The 27565-nt window shown below is 40.3% G+C and overlaps 1 protein-coding gene across 8 annotated transcripts in view; it reads right to left on the bottom strand.

The window, feature by feature from the left end:
- LOC116043209 (nck-associated protein 5-like) overlaps positions 1 to 27565 on the bottom strand; it is a 100566-nt gene that overhangs the window by 57624 nt on the left and 15377 nt on the right. For 7 of the 8 annotated variants that reach the window (XM_036004040.1, XM_031289774.2, XM_031289777.2 and 4 more), the window contains exons 2-4: positions 18671 to 18800; positions 4782 to 4872; positions 1135 to 1290 (exon numbers count right to left, since the gene is read on the bottom strand). In XM_036004040.1, coding sequence (XP_035859933.1) covers positions 1135 to 1290; positions 4782 to 4872; positions 18671 to 18699 — 276 coding nt within the window. In that variant the 5' untranslated portion in view covers positions 18700 to 18800. Of the gene's footprint in view, positions 1 to 1134; positions 1291 to 4781; positions 4873 to 10563; positions 10929 to 18670; positions 18801 to 27565 lie in introns of those variants that run through there. The other variant, XM_031289776.2, reaches the window with a different exon arrangement.

Genomic DNA, 27565 nt, shown 5'->3' on the forward strand with positions numbered 1-27565 from the left:
GTTAGCTGCTGTTGAGTATAGTGTTAACTAGCTAGCGGTAGGCTAATGTTAGCTGCTGTTGAGTATAGTGTTAACTAGCTAGCGGTAGGCTAACGTTAGCTGCTGTCTAGTATAGTGTTAACTAGCGTCACATGCAGCGGTGTTTGTGTTGCCTGTAACGTCTGTTTCAGAGCACCAGAGAGAAGTGCAGACATATCAGTGGCACCAGATTTTGGTAGCCAGGGTTGGCAGGAAGAAGATTTTTACTTCTAATATAAGTAAATGTTCCAATCAATGATCCAGGCAGCACATCACAACACATCTCGTCTCCCTCCTTCATTTTACAGTCCAATGGTGGCTAGAACGGCTCCGGGTCAAACGTCAATATGGAATAGATTAATCTGCGTTATTTTTTTAACGCGTTATTTTTTTCTCAGATTAATTAATTGAAATGAACGCGTTATTTTGACAGCCCTAATATATATATACACACACACACACACACACACACACACACACACACACACATACATTTATATTTAAACTATCAAACAGCAACAGCTGTTGCTTTGAGGACTGAACTGAGGACTCCTGAACCCCCTGTTGCAGATGTCTGGCCAGAAGATTTTGATGAAGGTCTGTAAGAAACTTTTTTTTTTACTGAGCAACCAAATCATTTTGATAGAGGACCAGATTTGGTCCACAGGCCACAATTTGCTGACCTGTGCTATAGTGAAAGTGAAAAAGAAGTGCTAATTAGTTTATCGATCAGCACGGCAGCCAGTCAGAGTCGCAGTGTTAGCGATAGACTAATGCCATAGTACTATTTTAACAGCCTTACCCACCCTGTAATCCTTCAGAAATAGAAATAAAACAAACCAAAAAGAAATCTTGTAGTGATCAGACAGAGCATTATGTAACCAGTATAATAATGTTCAGTGCTTGGAAAAACAGCCTTGTGTGCCCAATTAATCCCAAGTCTCTAAAGATATCTGATGAAATACATCTAATTAAGTAAAATATTTGGTACTCTCAATATATCCATCAATCTGACATTTCAGGGCGGTGGAACAAAAAGAGTGGTGGGGAAATGGGGAACAGTTTGGGGGGTGCGGGGTGGGGGGGTAAAGAATTGGACCATGCAATCCACTTTACCTCCAGGGCTCGGAGTCGCTCCAGCAGGGGATTGCTATCCTTTGAGTTTTCATCTGAGCCTGCGCCGGCTTCGGGCCAGGCAGGCATCTCTGCTGCTGGGGCTGTGGGACCCTCCAGACTGCCCTGCTGCTTCCACATTTCCTCCAGGAGTTTGTCCTGAAATGCAGAGAGAGCGGAGAAAGATGCATGCCTTAAAGTCACAGAGAAATGGAAAAAATAAATTCTTCATCATAGTGGGCTCCAGGTATAATAGCAATACATCTTGATAAACAACACATTGAATGCTGCCACTGCTGCATATATAAAAGGTCTGGTAGACACACAAGCCCCGGTAATCGTCTCCTGCAATAACAAGAGACTAGTCATAACCAACCTCATGTGAGTAGAAGTGTGTGTGGTTATTCTGTAGCAGCCGGGTGTCATCTGCCCATGATTTGATGAAGGTAAACACAGTGGACGACCGTGTGTAATGGCACTTCGCTGCTTCAGATTTCTCAACATACGTGTCCTGCCGCCTTCAGATAGCTGTAGCGATTTAATGAACTGAAGTATAAAGTAGTATAAAGTATAAAGCAGCTGTAGATGACAGGTACTGGAAGAATCACTCATATTCATTTATACTGTAGATCAAAGCAGAGTGATTTACCGGCTTTCCGATGCCAATTTAAACGCATCTACTGGTTGGAGAGTGATTAATTAAAATGGTTTATTTACATTTCAAGCATTATTCTGTTACTGCTGCACATTTCTTCCAGTATTTAGTTTGCCCCAGATGATAAGTAGCAGCAGAGCGACGTTGCTCCAGACTCAGGAAAGTAACGACCACGGTCTAACCCGGGGCTTGCGCTGGTTGTTGCTCTGCCACAAAATAGGGCCCTGAAGCGGTCTCTTCATAGGTAAGCTGTGTGGACATGTTCGGACCAGTCCACGAGGTCACAACACTGTAATGGTATGTGGCCATCTGCACATAGACCTACGCGCACACCCTCTGATGACAACATTTTAGTCATGCGGACCCCAGCGGACTCTTGCACGCTCCCAGATGCAGGGGCATGATAATTGCGGCTTCAAGGGCAGAAGGAGCCTCTGTAAGGGATTGATGAGATGAGTTCTTGTAACGGCTTTTAAAGCGGAATGTATTTATGGACAGAGAGCAGCAGCACTGGGGCAAAAATGATTTTTACATGTCCTTGTGATTATGCATTTGCAAGAAAGTGATTCAGTTGAAGCCTTGACTTACCTTGAATAGTTCATGTGTCCCTCAAAGTAATTTATTAAATATGTATTGACTTAGATTTCTGATTTTGAGTCTGGCTTAAAGCGCTAACTACAGGACATTTACATGGTTTTAAAATAAGTCAGTTTTCATCCCAATGTACGTATATATACGTCAGTATAAAATTGGCGAAAACAAATACATGCAAAAACTAGACACAGAAATAAATGGACTCTGTATTGTATCAGTAGATACATAACATTGCCAGCATGTATTGTTTAGATGCATAAAGCTCAGTGGGACATGGTGAACAGTTTTTGAAACCATGCATCACTCCAGAAGTCTGTTTTTGAAGTCTCTAGAGAATCCCTCTTTCATATTTTCTTAGATTTCTTAGACACATTACAACCTGTACAAGAAAAAAAACGTAATCCTGCCACTTACATTACAATCTTGACAGAGCTTATTATAAACGTGGCTTGAAACATGAAACCATCATCTGAAAAAGACTGGGGAAGGTAAGATCACTAGTATATCTAATGGTCAAACAACTCTATGGCTTTCTAAAGTGTTATATTAGCAATTTGAATGATGAAAAGTGGAAAAATCAGTTGTTGACATATTTTACAGTTCTGTAATTCCTCTGTAGTGCAAAAAACCTGCTTAAACTACTGTTTCACTTGGTCATAAACCCTTTTTGCCAATTCAGAACAAGTACTTCAGTTTCCAGACAATATGTCATTTGATTTAAATCAAAATGGTGGGAGCAAGAACAACATAAACGTCACATCAATGTTGAAAAAACCAAACTGATATCAAGGAAGTCAAACCAACCCGTTCTCACTCAAATACTGACGGAATACTGACGCAAAAAAAAAAATCACCCTTTAGCGTCTGTATGGAACGCACCAGACAGAGCAGCAGCTCGACCCGCGGCGCTGTCAAGGCTCTGACACACCAACCTGAAGGCCGATTTTCGGCAGAAAAGGCAGTTGGACTGACTGCCTCACCGAGTTGGTCAAAAAAATGCCGAAGTGACGCCGACTTGAGCATACGTTCTGCGTGTGCGCAAGACGTAATACATCTCCATAACAGCAGGCGCCGCTAATCTGTATTGTCGGCCAAAAAATGAAAACCGGCAGCTGATTGGACGAACGCGTCACGTGGGTCTGGCTGCTCCCGGATTTTACAACTGAGCATAATGGCGGCTCGTTCGGAATACGATCTCATATTTTACAGATATAGTGCAACGAAACGTGTTTCTGAAAACATTTTAAGAGAGAAATAGTCCATGCAGTTGCTGAATCTGTCTTCATTTCAGATCGACAAATGTCAGTTTAAAAGATTTTCGTCAGATTTTGAGAGGCGTTAGTCACGCTCATCCCGCTCGTCATTTCCAGGTTAGCGCTCCACCAATCAGATTGGCTATTGAGTCCGACTGCCCGCCCTCCGATTCAACATGTTAAATCAGCCAAAATGAAGGCCGACGGCTCCTCCGACTGACAACACACACCGAACAGACTCCAGTCACTGACCTCACCAGACTGTCCGACGGCCGATAATCGGGTTGGTGTGTCAGGGCCTTAAGATGAAGTAGTATGAAGAGCGACAACGGTAGCAAGGAGTATGAAAGACCTAAAATCCACATAAAGAGGCAGGTCGGGGTGGTGGATGGATCAAAGAACACAGGACTTTCACCCAGGAGAACGGGGTTTGTGTCCTGTTCGTGTCCCGCGTTTAACTGAAATGTAGGCTACATTTTATAACCCCACCCACAGTCTTTTCCTAAACCCAACCGTCCCGTTCCTGTGCCGCTTGTCAATTAAAAGTACGTCCCGACCCAGACCGTCAAAAAATGAATGGAATAGTCCCGACCAAGCGCATCTAAATAAGACAATACTATAATCACAATACTGCCCTAAGTGCAACTTGCACAAACATAGGTTTTACTTACACCTTTTAAATACTATTTAAGTAGTTGTACATTTTGATTCCCAACTTGTATATATGTTTGTACATTCTCCACTTTGTATTTTTTATCTTAATTTTTGGAATATTTGTTCTTGTATTCTATCCTTTTATTATTTCATGTATATTCTGTTTGCGTGCTGTGTGTCTGATGTTTTGCTGCAGTAGCACCGTAATTTCCCATTTTGGGATCAATAAAAATCTATCTATCTATCTATCTATCTATCTATCTATCTATGTATGTATCTATCTATCTATCTATCTATCTATCTATCTATCTATCTATGTATGTATCTATCTATCTATCTATCTATCTATCTATGTATCTATCTATCTATCTATCTATCTGAGACTTTTTGCGTCAATAACAAACACCAAAGGCACCTGACCAAGCATCACTTGTTGACGCGATGGGAGCACGAGCTTAAACATATCTACTGGTGACTGGGGGTCCCTGTCGTACCTTGTATGCTTTCATGAGGTCCAGTGGGTCCACCTTGGGCCCTTCCAGAGAGTCCTGGTTCTTTAGTAGCGTTCGCACCGTCTCCTCCATGCTGCGTTCAACAAGACAACAAGCAAAGTGGTCAGAGTAGCCAACAGAAGTGCTAGAGAATCAAATACTTCATACTTCATAGACAGTGTTGGGAGTAACGCGTTACAAAAGTAACGCAATTACAGTAATGTATTCCTTTTTGCTGTAACGCAGTAATATAACGCATTACTAATTAAATTTCGGTAATATTATACTCGTTACAATCTCAGTAACGCGAGTTACAACGCATTTTAACGCAACATTTAGTGGTGCATTGTTTTTTTAAGAATTCACCAACACCGCGACACATTTCTTCACAGGAAAAAAAAAATCTGTATTATTTTCCTGTCGCTGTATTCGATGGTTGAGATGACTACAGAGACAGATACATTTGCGAGATGGATATTATTTTCAGGAGTTATTACGCTGCGTTGAAGTGAGCTGTCCTGTTTCTGTTCCCGTGGTCAGAACCAGAGACGGTACGGACAGCATGTATGTCCCAACAGGTGACGGTATGTCAGCGGCTGACAGATATAAACATGTCGGGAATTAATGTTGAGGCTTGCTACACGTAAATATCATTGCATTTTATCAGCCGTGGAGAGTAACTCTGCCTGTAGTGGAATGGCTTCGAATGACGACCAAAAACGCTTGTCTTTTACTGTGACCATTTACTGTTCAATATGTTGCAGTTTTACAAACAAGAAAGTGAACAACTTGAGCCTGACGGACATGTTGCATCTCAGTAAGCTAGCAAGAGTAGCTACACAACAGACAACTTCCGTGTAGCCTACTTCAAAATAAAAGCACTTCCTGTGACGGTTCGCAGTAAAACTAAATTACTGTTAAATAAGGTTGTGTAGGCTACCTTTTCACATATCAGCTGTAAATCAAGTACTGTAAATAATGTAAATAGTGAGTTTTAATCACACTATAATTGAACATTTCCTTTACAGTGTTTTAAACTAAACAACATGAATTTCTTATTCAAGTGCTATAAACAAACATTTTACCACAATGTCGTACTTTTAATTGAGTATTTTCATTTTCTCCTACTTGCCTGTTATACGTTTTACTTATCTATTTTTTTATAGCTTTAGTTACTTTGCATATTTATATTGATTATACAAAATATGAATAATCTATGATGTATTAAAGTGGATAAAGAGGAGACTTTATTGATCCGGTGGTGAAATTCACAAGCTAGCTGCCAAATCAAACCTCCCTCTCCCTCTCCTGTTATTTTGGTGAAAGTAACTCAAAAGTAATGCAAAAGTAGTGTAACGCATTACAATTCAGAGACAGTAATATTGTAATATAACTAATTACTCTCAAATGACAGTAACTAGTAATCTATAATGTATTACATTTTGGAAGTAACTTGCCCAACACTGTTCATAGAACACACTCTCCATTGATAAAACTGTCAACCAAATGTTAGGGTTGACATTTGAAAACCATTTAAAGGCTCAACCAACAATGTTTGACCATGTACTGTACATTCACGTACAAAGTTAAATGGTTTTTGTGCGTTTCTAAGCTAATCATAATTGAAGTCAGGATTTTCCCTACCATTATAAGACGTTTTGGGGATCACCTGAGGCGAATGTTTGTTTGTAGTTGGTCCCCCAGTTTTTGTTTTTTTATGTGCTCCAGCTTTTCCAATGTTGTAGACACAGATATGGTAATAATAATTGTCTAAATTATGTGAAATTGCATATTTCTTATTGAAAAACCTCACATTTTCTTGAGGGAGGACCTCTAAACCTCCCACTAAATATGTGCACCTAAGTCTTCCACAAACCTATGGGGAAAACGCTGATCGAAGACATATATAAATATTTGAAAATATATAAATATTTGGATCAGGATACACCTTCGTTTACATTTGGATCACTGACCAAATTTGCCTTTATGTAATAGCTTATGACAAGGCGTACACTGGATGGTCAAATTAACAATGTGTCCAATGTCATTTTTTCCGGTACAGTAATGAAGTTGCTAATTGCATGTGAAGGTATAGACACCTGTTGATTGAGGTGCTCTTGTTAAAGGGGCATTTCACTTTGAAAGACCGTCTCCACATCTCATCATGCGCGCTGACTGCATGAACAGTGGACATCACCGTGGGATCAGCTGGCCCTGAGATCACCTGACCTACTGGGTTTAGATTTTTCCATACCCAATTACATAATGTTGATTGATAACAGAAAGCAATTTACAGTTTTTCTCAGTCGCTTTGGTGCATTTCTTAGATCAAAAGTGCGATTCTTGATACTACTTGTACAAATTCCAAATCATCTAGTCACTTGTGCACATCATTAATGCAATTTCTTATTCCTTTGAACAAATTGCAATTGCTTTTGTACATATTGCAATTGATAATGTACAAGTGTCAGATTTTTTCCACATTTTCAATTGCTCATGTCGTGTTGATCAAAATATAGTAGATGGTTCTCTGTTGAATAGTCTTACCCCTCAAAACATCTAGGCATTAGTTCCTTGCATAAGCCATTACATGCAAAATTGTTGAACTATTTGTCATAAACTGTCAAGCATAGTTTGCATACACATTTCTATTAGACCTTTTGTACAAAAATGTGAATTGATGAATTGTGCAGGTGAAATTGACCCTCACTCATGAAGGAATGTAAAGTGTTAGTTCAACCAATAATCAACCAGTTGTCTAAATTGCTCAAAGGTGCATCTCATGAACAATCAATTGGCAAGCATATATAGACAGACCACAACACAGAGTTGCAATTTTCCAATAATTGATGGACCAGGAAATGAACAGGGTCAACAGCCAAGAGGAGGAGCAAGGATGCGTGGTGGAAGGCAAAACAGAGGAAGAGGCAGAAGAGGACATAGGCGCATATCTGATGACATAAGGGCCACTATTGTAGACCATGTTGTCAATCATGGCCTTACAATGGCTGAGGCAGGTCGAAGGGTGCAGCCGAATATTGGGAGATCAACTGTGTCCTCAATAGTTCAAACATTTCGAAGAGAGAACAGGTATGTCCACCAATGTACAGTGCACTGTTACTGTATATAAGCAGTATACTGTATACTTCCTACAATGCTTCATATTACAGTAGTCCACTTGTATTTCACAGCATACAGAAATATACTCTATACAGATACATACTGCACCTTACATGCACCCACCTGTATGTTTTACAGTAAAATGTGTGTTTGCATAGTTTTTGTCTATGTGAAATTGGGCGACGCATCACTGCATTTTTCCCCACATAGGACTACAAGATTACCTCAAACCGGTGGCAGAGGATGCCTTTTCACACCTCGACAGGAGGAGGCTATTTGCACCATGGTCCGAGCAAACAATGCCATGAGACTCAGGGAAATACAAAGGACCATTATAGACGACAACGATGTCTTTGAAAACATCCATACGGTTAGCATCTCAACCATCGACAGGGTGCTGCATAGAAACCAGATGAGTATGAAACAGCTGTACCGTGTACCATTCCAAAGGAATGAGGACAGAGTTAAGGAGCTATGGTACCAGTATGTACAGGTAAAACATATATCTATGTAACTACTTTACAGCAACATTTTATAGTCATACATAGTACAGTAAGCATAAACTGCACACATTTCCATTGCTGTGGAAGGAACATGCAATATATGTACATTTTATGTCACTCTTCCTTACCAAAACAAATTCAACTGTGTGTTCTGGGATATAGCGTATAATGGAGTTGGAATCAAGTGAACCCTCTCACAACTTTGTATACGTGGATGAGGCTGGCTTCAACCTGACTAAATGCAGAAGGCGGGGTTGGAATATCATCGGTCACAGAGCTACTGTGGATTTGCCAGTCCAACGGGGAGGAAATATCACCATGTGTGCTGCTATTTCGGAGCATGGTGTCCTAACCCATATCCCCCTTATAGGGCCATACAACACCCAGCATCTACTCAACTTTTTAGAGACTCTCTACAGGGCTCTCATCCCTGATGATGAGAGGGGTCTGTTTAGAGAGGATGTTGGAGCCATTTATGTTATTTTATGTTATTTCATATTTTGTTAGTATAATTAGCTATGGTTTATTATGATATTGCTTGTTCTGTCTGTCATGAGTGTTTTGTGATTAGAGTTCAGCTCCACCTATTTTGGCTGATCACCTATACAGGTGGTGGTGTGCAAGTGATTTGTAATGAGGTGGCAGGAGTAGAAGGGAGACAGTTTTTTGACCGTGGTCGTGACTATGATATGTAACTGAAGGAACTGCGAACATAATAAACGTTTGAGTTGTTTACAAGTCAGCTGCTGCGTGTCCGAGACAATCCTTACTCCTGACATAGCGGCTCTGGGCAAAATTGCGTCGGATGCCGCAACAGAGGATTTGCCAAAGTATGTGGTCATTTGTGATAATGTGAGTTTCCATCGATCAAACATCATAAGGCAATGGTTTGTGACCCACCCGAGGATGCTCATAGAATTCCTCCCACCTTATTCACCATTCCTTAACCCAATTAAGGAGTTCTTTTCAGCATGGAGGTGGAAGGTGTACGATCAGCCACACACACAGATGACCCTGCTGGATGCAGCATGTTAGGACATCACAGTAGACGCCTGCAGATGATGGATAAGGCATTCCAAAAAGATTCTTTCCACATTTCATTGCAAGGGGAAATCTCCGGTGTGATGTGGATGAGAATATGTGGGCCGACAGACAGGAATGTCTGGATGTGTAGAGACAGCACTAGAACAGTGCTGCGGGCAAAGTTTTGCCTAAGGGGTGTTTCCTGTGTTTCTTTCTAATTTAGTTTTTTTTCCTTTGTGCCCCTTGTCTTTTTCTTACTGTAAATTATTTTGTTTTTTCTTTCATAAAGTAGCACTAGTAAAAGCTGTGAAAAACTAAATCCTGTCCAGTCTCTTTCAATCAATTATCCACATACAGTAATATGTAAATAGTACTGTTGAAATTTCTATATGCCATAGAAGTGCAGCCTTGTGCATTTGCAATACAGTAACGGTCATCCAAAGTGTAGCCTAAGTTTACATCAGGTAATACTGTCAAAGTACACAGTTACATTGACAACATGCCTAAACATTTTGACGACCTTGATCGTGAACAATGACTCAATGACTTATCATTCTGATGACACTGACATAATCATTGGCATGAATATTTACTTTTGAGAGATGTACTAAGGATTTTTAGTGACTGACTAGCTTTAGAAATCTATTGTATATTGCAGTTCGTACAAATTGTTCTGAGAAATGCACTTATTATTTTGCACATGTTAGGGATGATGTGAAAAACGCACCAAAGCGACTGAGAAAAACTGTAAGGATGGTAATGAGTTGAAAAATGCTGTTAACACTTCATCCACTGAATGAACAAGCAAATTAGCCTGTAAAATGTTATTGGATTGAATAAATCATGAAAAATAGAAACTTTTTAATATTGAGTTTGACAGCAGAATACAGTGGCAGTAACAATGACATTATATCTTTTTCTGCATCTTTTGGTTATGTTTCACAGCATCACAGCACAGACGTCACTGAGTACAACTGTCCCAATGCAACATGGATCATTTCCTCACAACACTAGTCGTCAAAGTTTTGGCTCCTCATGAAGTCGCACAAATCCCCCCCCTGACTCCTATCAAAATTCATGTTATTCTCATTATTCATTCATTGCCTCCACCTTGTCCCCACTCCATCATCATCACTCACCACATGCTGCTTTCCCACTGACTCTCACCGGTGCTGGTCAGTTGAAATGAGGCTAAGCACACTCAGCTTCCTCAGCGAAGAGTTAGTCATTGCTCTGTGTTTGTGTTTGGGCACTGAGGGGAAAGTGGGTCTCCTGGTCTCTCTGTGGACCATGTGGGCAATAATGTGCAGCTCAGTGCTCTCACAAAGAGGAAAAACAAGATCCCACCCTGTCTGGCTCCAACCTAACCAGGCCGCATACTCTCCTCGCCATCCCAGTCTCATGACTGCAGTCTGCGCTCCGATTGTCCCTCTGTGGTCAACCCTGTTTCCCAAAGTCCTGCTGAATTAATGCGGAATTTTTTGACCTTAGTGGTTATTTTTTTACTTACTTAGGATTTGGCAAAATGTTGCATTGTAGTACTGGCCACATTGTTAAAACTCACAAGAGATGGATTGAAACTGCTCTCACTGGCTGAGTTGGACTCCCTATGACTAATAAACTGACCTTTATATGTAAGAAGTGCGTTTTTCTTTAAGACAAGCAACTCAGTATACAGCAATCAAACATAGTACAGTAACACAGGACATGCATGAAAAGATATATATTCATATTCTCCTTTTTTTTCTTCAAAGAATTGCATTGCTCTTTAATGAGCATTTTTGAATGTGGCATTTGGATGCCTGATATGAAAGAAGAATTTATCTTGTAGATTATTGCATAACAATTATAATCATAACACGATAAGGCAGTTTTGCCAAATTCAGAATTGACTTCAAGGACATTGAAAACTAACCTTTTAGTTGATCTTGTATGATCAGAACGATTTAATTTAGAAAAAAATCACGATACCTTTGGAAAGTAATTATATATATATGGTGCTGATTACGCAGACAAGCTAGTTTTTCTTGACAAAAATGAAGACAAAGTTCCCTTAAATCATTCATTAAAGCTTGTAAGCTTGTTGTTCAACTGCAGCTAAGAATAGAAATTTTTTTTTGTTAAAAGTGACCTATACCTCTCTGGACTTCTAAAGATCCAGTTAAGTGAGTTGTGTTACAGTTTCCATTTGTTCTTTAAATCATAAATGCTTGTATTAAGTTGCATTATGTTGGTACAAACCTTATATTGCACTCAACAGACAGTTGCTGCGTACTCTTTACATATGTAGACAACATGTGCACCCATGCATGTGTTTACAGTATGTATGTATATGACGTAGCCTAGATATTGGTCTGAAATGGAAATGACCCCTTCCTCCTCCCCAGAGGGGTTTCTGCTGCTCTGTGACATTTGGCCACAGGCTGCACTTTTCCAAGCAGGACCCTCAGCTCATCATGCACAACAGTGTATGAATGAACGGCCTAGTTTCCCCTTGCCCTACAGTAACGTGACCCCTTTCCACACTTCAATCAAATCTTAACCAGTACCAAACACACGCTGTATGGGGGGGCAGCTCGCTGCTATTTTTTTCTGGCAGGAAATGTGAAGTTATCAGTAGAACTGTATTTCATTGATAATGTGGAATTATTTATTATATGGTATTTATTCATTGTATTGATAATATTGAAGTATTAACGTAACCACATGGTCCACAGAGAGACCAGGAGACCCACTTTCCCCTCAGTGCCCAATCACAAACACAGAGCAATGACTAACTCTTCGCTGAGGAAGCTGAGTGTGCTTAGCATCATTTCAACTGACCAGCACCGGTGAGAGTCAGTGGGAAAGCAGCATGTGGTGAGTGATGATGATGGAGTGGGGACAAGGTGGAGGCAATGAATGAATAATGAGAATAACATGAATTTTGATAGGAGTCAGGGGGGGGATTTGTGCGACTTCATGAGGAGCCAAAACTTTGACGACTAGTGTTGTGAGGAAATGATCCATGTTGCATTGGGACAGTTGTACTCAGTGACGTCGAGGCTCCGATGCTGTGAAACATAACCAAAAGATGCAGAAAAAGATTTGTTTAATGTCATCGTTACTGCCACTGTATTCTGCTGTCAAACTCAATATTAAATTATATTATTATATTAAATTTCTTTATGAGGTTTTTTAACATTAATATGCGTTCCCCTAGTGTCCCCCAGTGGCTAGAAATGGTGATAGGTGTAAACCGAGCCCTGGGTATCCTGCTCTGCCTTTGAGAAAATGAAAGCTCAGATGGGCCAATCTGGAATCTTCTCCTTATGACGTCATAAGGGGAAAGGTTACCTCCACTTTCTCTGCTTTACCCGCCCAGAGAATTTGGCCCACCCATGAGAAAGAGAGAGACATCATGGCTTTCAAACGAGCAAAGTGGCAGTTGGTCAAGGCCACACCCCCACCCTCCACCTTGCCCCCCCCCCCTCTCCTCCTCAATAGCATTTAAAGCTACAGACACAGAAATGGCACATCCTAAGGAAAGCTCATTGTGGGACTGGCTCTAGTGGCTGTAATTCTGCACCAAGGCTGAATTTCAGGAAAGAGACTTCAGATACAGTATTAGGGGACCACTAAGGCCTATATAAAAGAGACTTCAGATACAGTATTAGGGACCACTAAGGCCTATATAAAAGAGACTTCAGATACAGTATTAGGGGACCACTAAGGTCTATATAAAAGAGACTTCAGATACAGTATTAGGAGACCACTAAGGTCTATATAAAAGAGACTTCAGATACAGTATTAGGGGACGACTAAGGTCTATATAAAAGAGACTTCAGATACAGTATTAGAGGACCACTAAGGTCTATATAAAAGAGACTTAAGATACAGTATTAGGAGACCACTAAGGCCTATATAAAAGAGACTTCAGATACAGTATTAGGGGACCACTAAGGCCTATATAAAAGAGACTTCAGATACAGTATTAGGAGACCACTAAGGTCTATATAAAAGAGACTTCAGATACAGTATTAGGGGACCACTAAGGCCTATATAAAAGAGACTTCAGATACAGTATTAGGGGACCACTAAGGTCTATATAAAAGAGACTTCAGATACAGTATTAGGGAACCACTAAGGTCTATATAGAAGAGACTTCAGATACAGTATTAGGGGACCACTAAGGTCTATATAAAAGAGACTTCAGATACAGTATTAGGGAACCACTAAGGTCTATATAAAAGAGACTTCAGATACCGTATTAGGGAACCACTAAGGTCTATATAGAAGAGACTTCAGATACAGTATTAGGAGACCACTAAGGTCTATATAAAAGAGACTTCAGATACAGTATTAGGGGACCACTAAGGTCTATATAAAAGAGACTTCAGATACAGTATTAGGGAACCACTAAGGTCTATATAAAAGCATCCAAAGAGCACCATGTCATGGGACCTTTAAAACGTTTCTATTTTTCATGATTTATTCAATCCAATAACATTTTACAGGCTAATTTGCTTGTTCATTCAGTGGATGAAGTGTTAACAGCATTTTTCAACTCATTACCATCCTTAAATCGCTTTCTGTTATCAATCAACATTATGTAATTGGGTATGGAAAACTCTAAACCCAGTAGGTCAGGTGATCTCAGGGCCAGCTGATCCCACGGTGATGTCCACTGTTCATGCAGTCAGCGCGCATGATGAGATGTGGAGACGGTCTTTCAAAGTGAAATGCCCCTTTAACAAGAGCACCTCAATCAACAGGTGTCTATACCTTCACATGCAATTAGCAACTTCATTACTGTACCGGAAAAAATGACATTGGACACATTGTTAATTTGACCATCCAGTGTACGCCTTGTCATAAGCTATTACATAAAGGCAAATTTGGTCAGTGATCCAAATGTAAACGAAGGTGTATCCTGATCCAAATATTTATATATTTTCAAATATTTATATATGTCTTCGATCAGGGTTTTCCCCATAGGTTTGTGGAAGACTTAGGTGCACATATTTAGTGGGAGGTTTAGAGGTCCTCCCTCAAGAAAATGTGAGGTTTTTCAATAAGAAATATGCAATTTCACATAATTTAGACAATTATTATTACCATATCTGTGTCTACAACTTTGGAAAAGCTGGAGCACATAAAAAACAAACAAACTGGGGGACCAACTACAAACATTAGATCTGAGAAAAGTCTTTTTGATGCTTTGATTTTCCATTAATTCGGCTCATGTGATCCCCAAAACGGCTTGAGTGCTGCACCTAAGTCTTGTAATGGTAGGGAAAATCCTGACTTCAATTATGATTAGCTTAGAAACGCACAAAAGGCATCTAACTTTTGTGTGGACCCCAGGAAGAATAGTTGTTACTACGGTAACAACTAATTAAAAAAAAAATTAAATGAAAACATAAATAAAATAGGGATGATGAAGGGTTGGTAGGATGGACCTGAGGTAATGGTTTAGGTTCTATCTGATTGACACTGGGTGGATACTGTATTTGGTTTGTACATTCCTGTAGGAGCATTGGGATTGCTGTTTGTTTTGTATATATGGTAAATACGATTTAATCGCTTGAGTTATGGAGTTGAAATAGGACATATAAGTGAAAACTTATTCCTACTTCTTTTTTCAAACATGTAATATGTATTCATGTTGGTTATTTATGTTGTTTATGAGAATTTGTATATTGAGAGTTTGTTATATATGTTTACAGTTCATTTCATCCGTTATTCTTGTTGTTGTTGTTTTTTTTACATTTGTTACATGTTCAAAATAAATTAAAAATAAATAAAAAATTTTGTAAAGCCCTTCTGATTGTGATTCTGCAATCTTTGTGCGAGGAACAACGTAGGCCAGATAAAAGAACTTGTGTTTTTACCCGTATAAAAGAAAGAACCAGAAATGAAGGCAAAAAGGGATAAGTAGCATCTGAAATGGTGCGCCAACTAAATGACTCGGAGATGATTTGGTGTTCGTTGTGAGTTTAGGAAGCAGGGATTGATCTACATTGTGCCAGATCTTTTCATGTGGGAAATATCTGAAAACTTGGAAGACGACAAATTTCATCAGAACACTGACAGACGGGGCTTGTTAATAAAGGCTGCTTCGGATGAGGCTCGATGGGGTTTTAAGCCCCCACCGTCGACTTCAAGGCAGGCCTGGAAGACGACGTTGGGGGCTTAAAACACCAAACACCTCGGATGAGACAATGCATATGACGAGATCAAATGGACCTAGAAAGACAGAATCAGACATGCAGGGACTTAAACAAAACAAGTTAGTGGAAACTTGAACCACTATTTGACAAATCTATGAAAGCAGAGTTATGTTTTTTAGCTTGTAGCAGCACTACAGCTGATTGACACATCACCCTGTTTCTAACAAACAAGGAGAGAAAAACAAACTAAATATCGGGCAGAGGCTCAGATATCTTCTGCATGGTAGGGGTGAGTTCACTTACCGTCACAAATCATGGGGCCTAATCTCACACCTCGCTGAGCATAATTATGCAGATGGAATCAAACTTTGATCACGGAGGGGCCGTCAGCAGCCTAACAGTTAGCTGGACATAATGCTCGCCTATTATTTCCCTTTATGGCATGCTGGGAGGGCAGATCAATAAGTGGGGACACAGTGAGAGTTTTAGTGACGAGTACTCCAATGAAAGTGAGCAGACTTTTTCTTTCAAAGACAATCTCTACATGAAATGGGCTCTCAAGTTAATGAAAATGTTGGGTGCCACTACGGAAGCCCAGCAGTTCATCACATTTGATGTAGGGCCTTTGATGGATGTGTGCTATGTATTGTTTGCTGCTCGGATGGACTGTTCGTCATTGAGTTGTGGCTGCTGGCTTTTAATCTACTAAAATATAAGCTACTGGGACACAGGGGGAACTTTTTGAAACATTGTACCTCACAAAAAAAGCCTCCCGTCACCCTAACTGGCAAGCTGTAGTGTTGCACAGGGGATGGCTTGCGTGCATTGAGGGCAACGCTGTCTCGCAAATTTCATTCAATAAGTATGGCACTATAAAAACATCTTATTTGGACATTTTACAACACTGAAATTGGCTCTGACACTCCATCACTATTACTTATATCAGATGTGTCAAACTCAAGGCCCGCAAGCCAAATCCGGCATTTGATCAGGCCCGGATATCAATTTAGGTTCCCAATACAGTATGGCCCACCTATTTTTTGTTGCCTTTTCTGAAGGTTTTTTTTTTTGCCACTTTTTTTGTCGCTTTTGTTTGACCTTTTTTCAATGATGACTAAGAAACTTTGTCGCTGACTTTTTTTAGAGTTGACCAAACTGTAAGTGAGAAGACTACATGAGACATGCAATAACACAGTCAAAGATATTTGACTTTTCTTTTAAAGATGCAGTAGGTAACCTTATAAAACTAACTTTCTGTCATATTTGCTGAAACTGACCCTATGTTCCAGTAGAACTACATGAAGCAGGTCATTAAAAAAAAAAATCCAGCTCCTCTGGCACCACCTACAGCCTGTAGTGTGATAAAAATCCACAGCTCCCTGTTCAGATGCACCAATCAGGGCCGGGGGGGGTCTAACTGTTCAGATGCACCAATCAGGGCCAGGGGGGGTGTCTAACTGTTCAGATGCACCAATCAGGGCCAGGGGGGGTGTCTAACTGCGTGTCAATCACTGCTCATGCACACACATTCATTCTCCCTTGTGGGGGGAGGGGCTTAGGAGACCGTTTTGGGCTTTAGCAGAAAGGGGGGAGGGACTGAGAAGTTGTCGATGTTCAAATTTTTTGGCTAAGTCCTGGATCTTCACAATCCTACCTACAGCACCTTTAAATAAAAGCATGTCTATAAACTTTACGTATGGCCCTTGATGTGATTCTTATTTTCCAGTGTGGCCCTTAGTGAAGTTGAGTTTGACACCCCTGATTTAGATCAACTGGAGAAAAAGGTTGTGCATAAAAACTGCTAGATTACTGCTACAATACTAACTAGGCCAGAGGTATTTAAATATATACACTACCGGTCAAAAGTTTGGGGTCACTTAGAAATTTCCATTCCAATCCATTATAGACAGAATACCAGCTGATCTGAGTGGGTGGCTGGCTGAGCTTTAATGCAATATCTACATTGCCCGTTATCAGCAACCATTCATCCAATGTTCCAAAAGCACATTCTGTTTACTAATCTGATATCATTTTAAAAGGCTAACTGGGAAAACATTGGAGAACCCTTTTGCAATTATGTAAGCACATAATGTAATTTGAAAACTGCTGCCCTGCTTAAAAAAGCAATGCAACTGATCTCAGCTGGTATTCTGTCTGGAATGGAGTGGAAGTGACCTCAAACTTTTTAGATATTTTATATTATGAAATTGTATTATGCCTCTGGGATTATGTATGTATTAAGTGTTGTGTGTATTGTGCTGTCATTTTATTGGACCATGAGTCCGTAATAAAGTCTTAGTGTACCGTAAAATAAAGTGCAACCCACATATATTTGATCTATAATCTTTTTATGTTATGTTTCTGCTAAAGAAATCAATAGCAGCCAATGTATCATCTTCTGATTTGTTGAAAAAATTCTCCACTCATTTTTGCATCGCGCTCTCACAACATTTAAGTCCATGCGTCCATCTTCCTTTTGAAAACCTGGCGCTTACATTGCCCACAATGCAACTCGACCACCGACAGTTCAGTCAGAGTTTTGGGTGTGTTCAGTGGTGTAGTCTAATGTATTGTACTGGGTACAGTACAGTATACCCACTACATGTATATAGGCTTATATACATGGGCCAGAATCTGCCTTTGGGGAAGGGGGGGCATATCATAGTGGAGGGTCTGGGTGTCCTCCCCCAGGGAAGTTTTGAGCATCAAAGACTTCATTTCTTGTATTCTGACACACTTTTATGCACCAATTTACAGTGGAAATACCTTTATTTAGCCTATGCGAAGAAAAAGAACACAGATGATAACTCAAAATATATCCAAAATATGGAAAGTATGTTGTTGGAGCAATTTTAAGTGGGTATATGGTAATCCTGGAACTTTCTTAGTGGGTATACCTGCGTATCACGTAGACTACACCACTGGGTGTGTTATGTTAGTACTACTACATAGGTCTGGTAAGCTCACTTCTTTCGAACTTTGTAGTCTTCAGCCCCAACCAAACGTATCAAACTTTGTGCGGCTCTAGAGTATGGAACAGTATTTCAGTGTCTGGTTGTTGTTGGTGTGGTGGAGGTGGAGGTGGAGGTGCTACCTGGAGAAGTGCTGCTGCAGTGTCACCATCTGCCGCCCGCCCTGCTGAGACTCGGCCCTCTCCCTTTCGCCCGGATGTTGTTTGTTCTCCAGCTGGGGATTGTTGTTATGGATCGGTCTTGGTGGCGTAGCTGCAGGGGAGAGGAGTAAACACAGTTAGTCTGGTTGTTAATCTTGCATTTAATAATCCCACTGAAGATTTCAAAGAAACAGTACATCTGCTCACTTCCCTTTCCCTCTTCTAGAAAAGGAACAGCAGCCTCTTCTCTCCTCTCCTCTCTCCACCTTACACACTGTCGTTTGGAATTAGCGTCCATGTGTGTGGTTTCCCCACGGCTGACAGGGTGAGAGTCAGACAACCTCCCTACTCACGACATTTTAACAGGGCCTTGGGGTAAACTGTCATTTTGGAACCAAATACCTGTATTTCTAAAAATAAAAAATAAAGCATGCCATCATACTGCTTAAGGTAGCACAAGTTCAGGTGTTGTTAATATTATAATGACCATATCACCTTGTGGCTTGTCCTTTGGGTGTTTACTGTCTGAATATTACTGGGGGAAAAAAAAAAAGCTGCGACAAAATAAATTCATGTTCCAGAGTTCTGTTCTCATTGTTTTGCTGACAGTAAATGTGAACTGAGAAAACATAATTTGTGTCAATAACTGTCAGCTGCACTCATCGGCCCTGATAAACCTGCATTAATGTAGTAAAGAGTTTTCAATGTGTCTCCATGAATTATTCTGTGCTCGTTAAATCCTTGCTTTGCATCAACTCAATGGAAATTTACATTTAGTGTCAGTGTGTGGCGGGATATGAAGAGGCCAGCGGACGTGCCAATCAAAATGATAATGGTTCCCGGCCTATTTCAGAAATAGTTAGTAATAATAGGAGTTTTTCCATAGCCTGCTGTGGCACTAGCCTCCAGCCACGGGTCTGGGACTCAGTGAATCACTTCTACTCCACCATGCAGCGCTGCAGTACACGCAGGAAAGCAGTTGAATTACACGATGGTCTGTAACCAATTGCAAATTCTACAATTGCTGTATTGCACCTGAATAGATTTTATTCATTCTGACACTTTTGTTTTAGTCCTGCTATTTTTGAATCATATTTACAGCAACATCAATTTCAATTCACTTTCAAAGCACAGCTAAAGGGCCCTCCTGGACGCCCCTATGGTAGCTAAAACATGATTAAACTGAGAAAACATAATGAAGTGCAATTTAGGGTGCCTTTCCAGACCAGGCTAATGCATAAACTGAAGTCAAGCCAAAACATCTGGATCGCCCCCTGCTGGCTGGCTGCAATATGGGTCATGAGATCCGCCCCTCCATGTTGACGGATGGGACATGGGACAAACTAAAAAGTCAAAGTACACGTTAAATACATTTTTCCCAAATATGGTAATATGGAGTCTGGCTCCAAAACTACAAGATGGCAGCGCCCGTATCCGGGATATTTTGGCTTCACTTTTGTACAAATGGGAGGAAGTGGTGCCCTCTAGGAGGGTGCCCTTAAAATTAGAAAAACATGATGCATTGTCAAATAAGCTGCTGCAGGGCAGCTTATTTGACAATGCATCATGTTTTACATGTTTTACATGCTAGAAAACCTTCTGCATGCTGGTGCCCCACCCATCCAGCTGATGCCCCACCCATCTAGCTGGTGCCCCACCCATCCAGCTGATGCCCCACCCATCCAGCTGGTGCCCCACCCATCCAGCTGATGCCCTACCCATCTAGCTGATGCCCTACCCATCCAGCTGGTGCCCTTATATTTTTTCCGCCCCTGCCCCTCAGACAGCCTGAATCCACCACTGTCAGAATGGTTGCTTTGCAGAAGGTCTACGACTGCCACCATTACTAGTATTACTACTACTACTGTGAACAGAATGCTGAATGAAAGGTAATGCAACATGATGTACTATACACGTGTGAACATATACACATATATACAGTACCTGCATAGTCACATGCATACACACCAACATACTGTTTTGTACATACACATCTACATAGATACAAACAAGATAAAAAGAATAGAGACCAAACATTTCAATAGAAAGTTGACACTAAAAACTGGGATGAAACACTACAGTTCATACTTTTTAGGTAAAAGTACTAAAACATAGTGCAGAAGAGACTCGCAACATAACTGTACAGCATGTAATCTATTCTCTGGCCTTTAGAGATCAGTTGGCATTTTCAAAACAGTGAATGTCTCTCATTAACTGTAAACAGAGTTAAAATGCAGATCTGTTTTTGAGTTCAAACAGATGCGTAGTAGAACTCTGTCCAGAGGGTCACACCTACCCATGTTCCTAATTAACATTATCCGATAATGAAGTATACTGAAATGTATTGATCATTTTTCACCCACACTTGGCTTCATCTCTCCTCTCTTTGCTTTGTGTGTGCAAGCCGAGACACCAGGGTTATGACAACAGGTCATTCAATTAACATCATTCATTGGATGCATTTAAATAAATCGAACCAGATCTGAGAACTGGTTTCAAGGTGAACATGTCAGTCATGGCAAAGTGACTGCTGTTGCAAATCTATTATTACAAAATGAAGACAATAGTAGGAAACTACCAGTGATCCTGAATCATCCTTCATGCCAGGGACACATTTAAGGAACAACTATTTATCCGTTTTTAACTCTTAACTTTATCTTTTTTCTTCTTTTTTTTTTCTTTTAGAGAATGTACTTGGGGGCAGCAGGGGGGGGGGTGTACTTGGTTGGCAATAGCTCAGTCTGTAGGGAGTTGGGTTGGGAACCGGAAGATCTCCAATTCAAGTCCCCATGCGGACCAAAGTATGGTGGTGGACTGGTAGCTGGAGAGGTGCCACTTCACCTCCTGGGCACTGCCAAGGTGTTCTTGAGCAAGGTACCGAACCCCCAACTGCTCGGGGCGCCTTTCCATGGGCAGCTCCCTCACTCTGACATCTCTCCATTAGGCAAGGCAAGGCAATTTTATTTATATAGCACAATTCAGCAACAGTGCAATTCAAAGTGCTTTACATCAAACATTAAAAGCCGTTAGAAATGAATACAAAATTAAAAAACAGATAGAATACAGCAATATAATTCACAATGCAGTACAATGAATTAAAAAAAGGCAACGTCAAAAAAAAGATAGGTGTTCAGCCTTGATTTAAAAGAGCTAAGAGTTGTTTCAATTATCTGGAAGTTTGTTCCAGATATGTGGAGCATAAAAACTGAACGCTGCTTTCCCCCTTTTTGGTTCTGACTCTGGGGACAGCAAGCAGACCTGTCCCAGAGTGCATGTGTAGGTACTGAGCATGTGTGTGTAATTCAGGCCTGTGTGTAATGTTCGTAATAACAACAGAGTGAAAACATTGTAATTTTCCCTTGCGGGATTAATTAAGTATACATTATTACTTAGAGAATCTGATTTCTCTTGTTTGCCTGTCCTTTAACCCAGAAGCATCAACACAGTGAATAATAATAGGTCTCCACTTAAGCGGATAAAAAGGAATTCAGTAATTTCATTCTCTACATGCAAAGTCAAGGAAACCATTCAATCATAAAAAAAGAAAAACATAGAAAGTACCAAAATTGACAACATTTTGAGGGACCGTAAGCATGTGAACTTTGAATCAGCACTGCCATCTAGTGATGTTTGCAGATTACTGCCAGAGTCACTGCACAGTTCAACATGCTCAACCTGTCCTGTGTCCGGCAGGTATACCAGGGGCTCCTTTTCTCTTTTGCATCATTACAATGCTCGAAACAACATTATCACAATACCAATCACAACAGGCAGTGGTGGAAACAAGTAACTAAATACATTTACTCAAGTACAGTACTGTGCTCAGGTACAATTTCAGGTACCTTTACTTGAGTATTTCCATTTTATGCCATACTTCTACACTACATTTTTGAGGCAAGTATCGTACTTTCTACTCCCCTACATTTATTTTATGACTTGAATTACTTTGCAGATTTAGATTTATACAACATACAATCAACTAATACATGATGTATTATTATAGATTTAGTTAGTAGCCTAATTAAAATGAGCTCCACCTTTACCAGCTGCAACATTAAAGTGATCAGCACATTTAATGCATCAAAAATTATAATTCCAATAATATTATAGACTTCATTTTGAATTGGGCCATTCTGCGCAATGAGAAGGCTTACTTTTACTGTTGGTACTTTAAGTATATTGGGATGCCAATGCTTTTGTACTTAAGTAACATTTTGAAGGACCTTTTTGAATCAAAGTATTTCTACACTGTGGGGTAGGGTTACTCCATTATGGGAAAAATCATAATCCCAATAATTTTTCTACTTTTACTTAGGCTACATTTACATTGCTACATTTTGGTTTAAAAACGAATATCTTTTGCTACGTTTCCCCCTCTCATTCCCCCTGCTCTGGCGTTTCAGAGCCCCTAAACCGGAGACAAAACACCTCAGAGCCCGTTTTGGTTTGGAATCTGGAGGGTTGTGTTGCAGTCTCAACGGCCGCAAACGGAGACCTCTGGAAACACCAACACGTTTTTCTGCCTGATCGGGTCATGACGTCTCGTTCTCTGTGACTGAGCTACTAGCGTTACCATGGCAACCACCAGCAACGGGCGATGTATACATGCTGCTTCAAGCTCAAGCCAGGGACAAGCTCTTCTATGCAGAGACTGAGACTACAGCAGCACAGCCTGAGAAAACTAAGGAAGAGGAGAAGAAGAACAAGCTCTCTAAACTGGTCAGATGGAGAAAAGCATAGATGCACAGTGACAAAGACATTAAGCCCAAGCATCTGCTACACTTTATTGTTACTTTATTTTTTGTTTTCTGCCCATACCATTGCATTTAAATATGTTTAAAAAGTGCTTTAAATACTATACGTTTAATAAAAAGTTATTTTTTTACATTGTACCTGTAGCCAATGAAGTGATTGATTGATGTTCAGACTGCAGAGACTTGGGGATGTTGGGCTTTGCAGAAGTAGGTTTACACCAGCAGGTGGCAGAAACTGCTTGAAATTGAGGTTAGATCAGTTCAACAAGAAGGGAATTATAGAGGACACTCAATTATTTGGATTAAAATGACATATTTGACATATATGATATATTTAGGTGTACATTTATTTACAATTACAGTTGTAAAGGCCTTGTTACATGTTATATGTAGCACAACCACTCCTGCACTGCTTGATTTGATCTCGTTGGGTAACTAAAAATCACACCCTATGGTTCACATGCAGATTGTTTCAAATGATTAAGGATTAAAGACACACAATTTAACATGCTAATTTGCGAAATTTGGAGGTGCTGCTGGGAGGATTTTGTGAAGAGTCAGGCCAGCTGTTTCCACCTGCTTCCACTTTTTATGCTAAGCTAAGCTAAATACCTGCAAGCTCTAGCTTCATTTTTGATGTACAGGCATGAGAGTGTTATCAATCATCTCTAATTCATCTGTAATTTAACGCACAACTCTAACATAACTGCTGGCCCTGGTCCGTCTCCTTTGGGTTAAAAGGGCCAGAACTGACACGGAAACACACACGCATACTGCTAATATACTACTAATATTAATCATAACACTAAAAAAGAAACATTTCAGTTTGCCTCTGAATGTGGACAGACCTCAGGTCATGAGGCAGTTTGTTCCAAAGAGCAGGACCAAAGTAACCAAATACCAATGAGTGCTAAACAAATGATTAGGGTAGGTCCCTGTATGAAAACACCTGTCAATCAATTTGGGAGTGATAGCAGGTTTAAATCTTGTGTTTAGAATTTTGGTTACATTTGGACTACAGTTTTCCAGCACATGAATAGGCCTTTTTCACAGCAGACAATTCTGACTTGGCATAGCAGGAAAATCCCAGGTAAATAATAATAATCTGCACTTGCAGGGTTATTGTGCATTTGGGATCAATGTCATGGCTTACTGGGGCACTTCATGGAATGCAGTCAATAACGTCATTAGCTCTGTATAGCCTGAGCTATCAAATACTAGCCAGAAAATTCAACCTTTTCGCAAAATTAAAAAAAACACATTTTGATTCTCTTTGCATATGATATCTTTTTGTATCATATTTGATACGTTAGTCATTTATGGTAATTCATTGATCACAAAACATGTCATTTTCTTAAGAAACAAATACATAAATGATGAATTGCATTAAGAGTCTGTTCATTCATCATCTCCCCCTAACTGCACCATGTCACTTGAATTGCCATCTAGGGCTGCAGCTAACGATTATTTTAGTAATCGACTATTCTACCGATTATTCCATCGATGAATCGAGTAATCGGATAAGAAATACTTTTGTTTTATTGAAGAGCAATAATAAACAATAGTTTGGTTACATTTTCGGAAAAGGCTACATTTTTGTTGCCTACAGTGCTTACAATATCATCTCTCAAAAAACTAAACATATGAAGTGCATTTAAGTGCCATATTACATTGTAAAATGTTTAAAGAAAACATTTTCTGAAATGGCCTCACACTAAGGCATACATTAAACATACATAAACATGACCTTAAGTTGTGCAACTTAACGTTCAGAACTACAAGTTTCATCCTGAGACTGATCTGTATATAGGCCTATATGTAAATATATGTATATGTAAATATTAATTATACTCAATCTATTTTAATTTATATATAATATATAAATTAAAATAGATTGAGCTCTGTTACACTTATGCTAGTAGATCGTTGATTAGCTGTTTCTCCGACGGGATAGTCAACAAGTCGGCTCTTTAGATCAAATTGTGGTCACCACTACGTATTTTCTTGTCTTTGTTTTTGCTAGTTGTTGTGTTTGGTGTAGTTTCATCGTCCATACGACTCCGTGATTTACTTTTGTCGGGTCCTTCGTGGAATGGATGAGAAATGTTTTCTGTTGAGATGCTGAAGCATTGACGTTGTGCTATTATTGTGGTAAGCTAGTTCGGGGTTTCAGTAGACACTGTACAGAGTTCTTGTTTTAATTACGTTTGAACTGATTCCAAACTTTGGACACTTTCTGTCGTTTTCTCCAGCCTGTCTCTTCTCTTAGCCTCTCGCTATTTACGCTCTGGCATGTGTCGCCCTCAGACTTAGCAGCGTTTGGTGTGCGACAATAATAATGATCCGTGTGGAAACACCGTCCGTCAACAATACAACGTTGGTAACATTGATTTAACGAAGCTTCGAGGCAAATCATTTTGCATCAAGCATTTTTTGTAATCGAATTATTCGAGTTAATCGAGGAATCGTTTCAGCCCTATTGCCATCCATACTCATTCTAAAGCTGCAGACACACCGACCAGACGGCCGACCCTCGGCAGAAAAGGCAGTGTGACTGATCAGTCTCCCCGAGTTGGTCAAAAAAGTGCCTCAGAACACACCAAAGTGACGAGACGTAATACGTCTCCATAACAGCAGGCGGCGCTAATCTGTATTGTCGCCCAAAAAATTAAAACCGGCAGCTGATTGGACGAACGCGTCACGTGGGTCTGGTTTCTCCGGAAATTCAAAGCCAGACTGTCATGGCGGCTTGTTCAGAATACGATCTCATACTGTACTAAAATAGTTCACCGAAACGTGTTTCTGAAAACATTTTAAGAGAGAAATAGGCCATACAGTTGCTGAATCTGTCTTCATTTCAGATCGACAAAGGTCCGTTTAAAAGATTTTCGTCAGATTTTGAGAGACTCTAATCACGTTCATTCCGCTCCCTGTTCCCGGGTTAGCACTCTACCAATCACATTGGTCATTTGAGTCTGACTGCCAGCAGTGCCCGCCCCGCCAATTATACATGTCAAATCGGCCAAAATGAAGGCTGACAGCCCCTCGGACGGACGACGGCACGGAACACACCGAACAGACTCCAGTCACTGACCTCGCCAGACTGTCCAACGGCCGATTATCGGCTTGGTGTGTCAGCGCCTTAAGGGCATCTGATCTGACAATGTACTTTTTTGCTATCTGAAAATCCACAAAAACAAATAAGATCAAAGCACATCCTGTAAATGCCCAAGGTGTCTAGTTTGTAGTTTTAGTGGTCACAACAGGTCATGTTATCCAGTGAGGTCAAATTTCAGAAAATGGATTCACATCATCATGCATGAATACAATTGGGCTCATTGAATCCACAAGAGTCTCAGCTTTCACGTCATACCCAATTTATGTAACTCCAAGACTATTTAGGGATGTCAGTGTGCTGAAACATTCAAATACACAATTTTTAGAATAGGAGAAAATAACACATTTGTACTGCATGAGAAAACCTGCATGTTTTTTTTGCCCCAAACGGCATATTTCTACAGCGCTGTGGAAGAGGGTCTGGCTAGTCCACACAGCATTCTGGGATGGGAGAAAAACGTGCTCTGGTTTATTGGCATTTCTTTAAACCAATCACAATCGTCTTAGGTGGTGCTAAGTGCCGGACGGAGCCCCAGTGCCGCTGCAAAAAAAGCCTCGGGAAGGAACTTGTTTTGTTGTTGTTGTTGTTTATGTGTATGTTCAAAAGTTGTTTTAGTCGTGCAACAAAACTCAGATTGGACAGATAGTCTAGCTAGCTGTCTGGATTTACCCTGCAGAGATCTGAGGAGCAGTTAACCATAGTCCTCAGAAATCCACCGGAGTTTAGAACGCCAACACAAATAAATGAAACCAGAGACGGTTTAGAACCGAGACGCCCCCAACTCGTAGTTTCCTGTATGTGTCACATGGGCTCCGCCACGGCCACGCCTCTTTAGGAGACTAGCGGCAGGTCCGAGTGGATTGATTCCAATGGGAGAAGTTAACGTGAACACAGATTATGAGCGATTATTACCCATAGTCACCAAAGTAAATATTGGACACATTTCTTACAGGCCAAGTATCTCCAGAACATTCTGACATTTTTCAGACGGACACATCAGGAGAA

The sequence above is a fragment of the Sander lucioperca genome, chromosome 8 (genome assembly GCF_008315115.2).
Source record: "Sander lucioperca isolate FBNREF2018 chromosome 8, SLUC_FBN_1.2, whole genome shotgun sequence".
NCBI classification, from domain to species: Eukaryota; Metazoa; Chordata; class Actinopteri; order Perciformes; family Percidae; genus Sander; species Sander lucioperca.